The 6,091-nt window shown below is 38.4% G+C and overlaps 1 protein-coding gene across 1 annotated transcript in view; it reads left to right on the top strand.

Annotated features, from left to right (window-relative positions):
• Positions 1-6,091, top strand: part of col27a1b (collagen, type XXVII, alpha 1b) — a gene marked incomplete at its 5' end in the record, with an annotated part of 91,702 nt that overhangs the window by 59,765 nt on the left and 25,846 nt on the right. Inside the window, 7 exon segments of the mRNA XM_014024015.1 lie at positions 799-852; positions 1,251-1,295; positions 3,637-3,681; positions 3,821-3,874; positions 4,453-4,506; positions 4,593-4,646; positions 5,414-5,467. Coding sequence (XP_013879469.1) covers positions 799-852; positions 1,251-1,295; positions 3,637-3,681; positions 3,821-3,874; positions 4,453-4,506; positions 4,593-4,646; positions 5,414-5,467 — 360 coding nt within the window.

Consider the following 6,091-nt stretch of genomic DNA (forward strand, 5'->3'; position numbering starts at 1 on the left):
ATAAAGATGAAAATGAAGGATTTAAATGCATGTGTCTACTTTGAAACATCAACCAAAAATTATCGTCCTAAAGTGCCAACACACCTCCGTATTGGAGAAAAACCTACAGTAGCTCTTAAACAAATTCAATGGATTTCTTCTATCTTTTATCTAAATATTGATATTTCAGCAGAAAAATGTTTTTTTCCAATGGTATTATTCAAAGGACTTTATTGCAGATTATTGAAAAGCACGTTTATTTTATTCTTCAAGTTTAGCAATTTCACTTCACAATCATACCTGCCATTAGTTGGACAAAGCTCCAACAGGGTTCCCTTATAATTAAACCCATCTTTAGTGTCTAGGCGACAGTCTTGAACACATTTGTCCGTTATTACTGCTGGACAAAAAAAAACATCTCAAGGCTTTATGTAGGCAGGAGCTATATACCCTTCTGTTTATATCCCTTATATAAGAAGCTCTTAAGAACTTCTGACAAAGGCTCCAGTGCTGCTTGAATGAATAGTTTTAAAGTTTAGAGTGAATCAGCTACACAACTTCTGTCCAATTACCCCAGTGTGAAGGCAAAACCATGGTTATGATCTTGGAAAGTGGGGACAGGGTTCTGCGCAGTGGGGACTGTGGTTTCTGCAGAGATAAACAGTAGATGTGGACTTAATGCTAAATAGTCTCAGTCTGGAAAAAAAAGTGCACAAAAAAACCAAAAGCACCACCTTCAGACTTTCAGGGTCACCCAATGGGTGATGAAAACTGACAGCGAAAGCACAATATGTCATCATTTCTAAATATTTCTTATAGGGTCCAAGAGGTCCTGATGGTCCCGTTGGAGAAAGAGGGTCTGCAGGGATCAAGGTGAGCTCACGGTCCTGGTGTCAAAGGTGAAAACTGCGACCATGTTCAAGATGTGTCGAATTGTTATTTTTAAATTCACTTGGAGAAACTTTCAGCTTTAGGTTTTCTAACGACGCTCGTTAAAAAATGTCTCAAAGATAAACAAAACTCATTGAAGGATAAAAAAATAAAAATAAATCTTGCTAATTATTATGTCCTGTAATTATTAACTATTTCTAACATCTAAAGCATGTTTATTTAAACATGTTCTTTAACTGCATGTTTTAAAAGGAGAATCTTCAATCAGAGAGCTTTGAATTATTAATGGTGCTGGTAGAGCTTGGCAGTTGGACACTTTTTTTTTCCCCACTGGAGGATGATTTCAGAAAGCTCATTTAGCTGCTGGGTTTTCTTTGCAGGGTTCTGATGGTCCACCCGGAAAATCCGGGCTCCCAGGGGAGATGGTGAGAAAAATTCAATACTTTTCTCTGATAGTAGAAATAATTTTCCTTCAAGCACCTGTCGGCACAAGCACTGCCTCTCTGTGTGTTTATATCTCAGGAACTACTTAAAAAAAACCTGAATAGGAATTACAGAAAATAATCAATGGATGTACTCAGTTCAAAATGGCCACCACATCTAATCAACCTTAGCCAACACAAAACTGGCTACAACTCAGCCATTTTTACAGATATTGAATTAAATTTATGTGGGAATGGCTGACATTCATCCTCAACACACGCTCTGAGTGCTAACACACTTCACAAGATCTCTTAAGGAGGACATATCATGCAAAATCCACTTTTTAAAGCTGTTAAATACATTTTGTTGTGTACTTGGAGTCTCTAGGAGTGCAGAAAAAGTGAATTTATTCTCTCCTGCTGCATAAATACCTTTATATTCTGTTTGGGTCTTATTTTTTCAACCTTTTCAGTTTTTTTTCCACTTTCCAAGATGTTTTCAGAAACCAAAACGAGTTGATCTAAAATGCACCTCAGAAAAGGGGGCGGGGCTTGTGGAGTTACAATAAGGCAAGTAGGGGTCTCTGCAGAACTTGTCCTGTGAGCGGAGACGGCTCAAATCGTCATTGGCCGAGGACTTGATGTGGGCGGAGACGGCCCAAGTGATGTGATTGGCCTAATTGACGGTGGGGTATGAGGCTGGAGACAGCGGAGAGTAGCTTGGTCGAGTCAGGCAGGAAGTAACGTTTTTTTAGATTAATTTTAGTTATAACTTGAGAAAGGAAAGTGCTAGCTGCACGAAATTTGAACGTTGTACATGTTAAAGGATGTGTAACAATATGGCTTGGTTAAAACACCCCTAACCAGCCTGTTAAAAAATATTGATTTTTAGTGATCTTTTAACAGGCTGGTTGGGATGTTTTAACCAAGCCATATTGTTACACATCTTTTCACATGTATGACGTTCAAATTTCTTGCAGCTAGCACTTTCCTTTCTCCAATAAGGAGGAATTCAAATCAAAGCATTGCAGTTCCACTTTATATAAACCCCAAAGGAATGATTTCAATGGGAAATAGGATTTAAATGCATGATATCACTTTATTATCACGTGATCCTTCAAAACATTGGGCCTCATGCAAGAACCGTTCGTACGCACAGATTTGTTCTTAAGTTGTGCGTACGAGTGATTTAGGAGAATTTGTGGCATTCACCAATGTTTTCGTATTTTAAGATTTTTTTCAGATACGAACAAATTTCCCGAGTGGTCCAGACCTGTCGTATACTGTATTTTACCAGCAGTCAGTCTGCTGTTATCCAGGCAGATTTTCCTCCCTAATAACTTTGTATTTCATTAGTTTGAAGATATTTTGAGTTGAAAATAAATCACACTCCATAATTATGTTGACAATAGGCCATTCTGCTTGAATTAGAGTTATAATTTTAAATGTAATAATTTAGACTAACAATATAAATTGTCCGTCCGGCCGGCTTATCCGCTATCGGGTGCGGGGCCAGCAGCAGAAAGAACACGCTCTCGGGGTGGGGGTGTACGGTGCTCAACGGTGTGGCTTCTGAATAAATGAAAATGATTTAACACAGTTGTTTATACTTTTAGCAGCTCCTTTTATTCCACAGCTGACCTGCTAAAAATGACAAATTTTCTTTTCTGGATCTCTGACAGACGGACTTCAATCTCTGAACTCGTAAAGTTCTTCTTTTTAGTTTTCGCTGTCATTTTCATGAATGAACACTTCCTTGTATCTAAGGCAGGAAACACAGCCTTATATGGTGTTTTTGGGGTGGCAATTATGCTAATCTCCTCTCGTGTGCACGAGCAGCTGGATAGAACAGGTGGAATTTACGCAGCTCATTTACACACTTTTCCTGAAGATAGAAGAGTTTGTTGAATCTGACGTGACATGTTCGTACGAACCCTTCGTACGAACAAAAGTAAGAGAAATTTAGGATAAGAATACGAACATATTTTGCATGAGGCCCAATGTTTTAACCAAATGGTCTGTGGCTCTACTATTACTCATCATAAGATTATCTTAGTTTAAAATACTTGCATGAAGGATGTGATCTGTAGAGAAATGTTAGGCTTTGAATTTATTTTTAAAGTAAATGACTCTTGACAAGATCTTCTTTGTTGGAAAAAAAGGTTTTGTCTCTGCTTTATAAGCAGTAGTCTCCTGAAGAGACAAATTGTTTTTTTTTTCAACAAAGAAGAACCCGTCCAAAGGACCTACTCAACTTTTCTTCCTGGATTATAACTAAATGAATCTATTTAAATGTGTCTCAAAGATTTACATTTTTTTCCTTTTGTGTCATTTCTTCCTGAAGGGAAAGCTTGGTGAACCGGGTGAAGCTGGGTCAAAGGGGTTTCAAGTAAGTGGCTGGGACTAAAAGGCTTTTCAGATTTCAAAATTGACAGGGACACCTTTTAGACACAAGTGATTTTATTTGTTGACTTTTTTGCTGTTAATATTTTTAACACAATTTCAAACTCTACATGCATTATTTTCAGGGTGTTCAGGGCCCCTCGGGACCTCCAGGAACCAAAGGAATTGCTGGAGAACCAGTAAGTTTATTATTTTATTTGTATTTTGCACCCCTCTCTCCCCAACCCTATAGAACTTAACTTTGACTTTTGCAGCTCTAACATTTTAAAAAATATATAATGGATTGAGATTTGTTCTCAGAAAGGACTAAAATATCTCTCATTTGTACCCTTCAACTTGCTCATACATAAATTTCATTTTAAAAACTCTCTTTTCAGCTTTTCCTAGAAACCTTTTCTCCTGTTGGAAAAGCCCAGAGCAGTCTAATCCTTTTTTCTGCTGCTGTCCAAGACTCATGGACATGCGCAACCAAGACAATTTGATTTGCACCATTTCCTTCCTGTAGAAGCAGCTTTATTGTAGTCTGAATGTGTCTCAATAACAGCGGGTCAGTTTTAATCACTTTCAGAAGCTTTGGCTCATTGTTTGAAAGAGCCTCAGCCCCTTCAGATTAAGTTATCGCCACAGATCCACACTTTCTGCCGAGTGCTTATCTCTTTTCCCATTTTTTCTTCTCTACCATCACTTGGTGAAGTGTTGCTCCAATAATAATAATAAAAAAAAGCTTCAAACTCTTTTTTTATTGATGCTGCTGCAGGGACCAGCAGGACCAGCAGGAGGGACCGGGCCACTGGGGGCGATGGGGCCGATGGTGAGTTGATCACACAGCTCGTGTTAGAACCGGCGCTGAGCTCGACATCAGCAGAAAATAACAAAGGCCGTCACTGTTCCTGACAGGGACCCCCTGGTAAACTCGGAGAGCGAGGACCGCCTGGTGAACCTGGAGAGAAGGTAAAGAGGTCGCTGCGTGAAAAGATAAAACCTTCCCATTAAAGCCAATGCGGGGTTTAATTCCTTCTCTATGGAATTAAATGTCTCAATCGTGGATTTTGGATGCTATACAAGCACACAAATATTTATCACAACAAACAACATTCCTCAAATTGTTGTGCGAATGCTGAGTCAGCATCCTAGTAAAAAAAAAATGCCTTGTTGCTTTTTAGTTTAAATGAACTTCTGAAGTGTCTGTTCTGTTTGTAATGGTGCTGTTTTTATTTATAATCCTTACAAACACCATGCTGTTCTCTGCACACTAAGCTCAATGCTTTGTTACTAAATTCAGTAAATAAACCCGTAAAAGTCCATATGTTGGTTAAGAAAAACTTTACATTCTTTTAGTCTTTCAGTCCCTGCAGTCTTTGCAGTCTTTGCAGTCTTTGCAGTTTTAGTGTGTTGACATGACATACTCCTTACTTTGTCACAAACTGTGCTGCTAAAGCACACAGAAACACTTACTAAGTTTTATGATAAAAGCAGAGCAAAAACTGTTTCAAAATAATAGCAGTTATTTTGGATTTATTTCTGATTTTGTTTTTTTTTTATTGACCTCTACTGGGTCAGCTGGCTAATGGTCAATTTATGGCCTTATCAAGTAGATAATCATAATAAATCATCCTCTCTCATTCCCAAATGATTCTATATTTGTCATAGTAACATCATCATCATCATCATCATCATCATCATCATCATCATCATCATCATCTTGTTTCTGTGTTCAGGGTTCTGTTGGTCCACCTGGCACCATTGGGGAGCATGGTTTGATTGGCCAAAGGGTGAGTATTCTTTAAAGGGATCCCCAACTAGTTTTAACATTAGACTTTATTTGATAAACATTTATTTTAACTGTAAGATAAAGACTTTAAAAATACTGTAGCCTGTTTAGTTTTTATCATTTTTAAACTAAATGTTGAAAAATATATTACACGGACGGATCCATTTTATTTACACGCAAAGCATTCTGGGTAAATCATGACGTGGATAGGTCATCGGTGCGAGGCTGCTAGTGAGCTATATCCACCCTGAAGGTTAATCTTGGACAATATCTGATGATCGACTCTTTTAAATGAAACCAGAGAGCGTTGACAGAGAGGAGAAGGTAGAAATGACTCAGCCTGTAACTGAAAAAAATGGATGGAGGACCTCAGTTTAGATAGTTAGTTTGTCGCGCTAGCACCGAGCTAAAACATATAAGGCAATGTAGCGTCAGCGCCAGCACAAAGACTAACAGGCTAAGCTGAGGTTCTTCTTCCATATTTTCAGTTCCAGGCTGAGTCATTTCTACCTTCTCCTCTCTGTCAACGCTCTCTGGTTTCATTTAAAAGAGTCGATCATCAGATATTATCCAAGATTAACCTTCAGGGTGGATATAGCTCGCTAGCAGCCTCGCACCGAGGACC

Source organism: Austrofundulus limnaeus, unplaced genomic scaffold (assembly GCF_001266775.1).
Source record: "Austrofundulus limnaeus strain Quisiro unplaced genomic scaffold, Austrofundulus_limnaeus-1.0 Scaffold403, whole genome shotgun sequence".
Classification (NCBI taxonomy): Eukaryota; Metazoa; Chordata; class Actinopteri; order Cyprinodontiformes; family Rivulidae; genus Austrofundulus; species Austrofundulus limnaeus.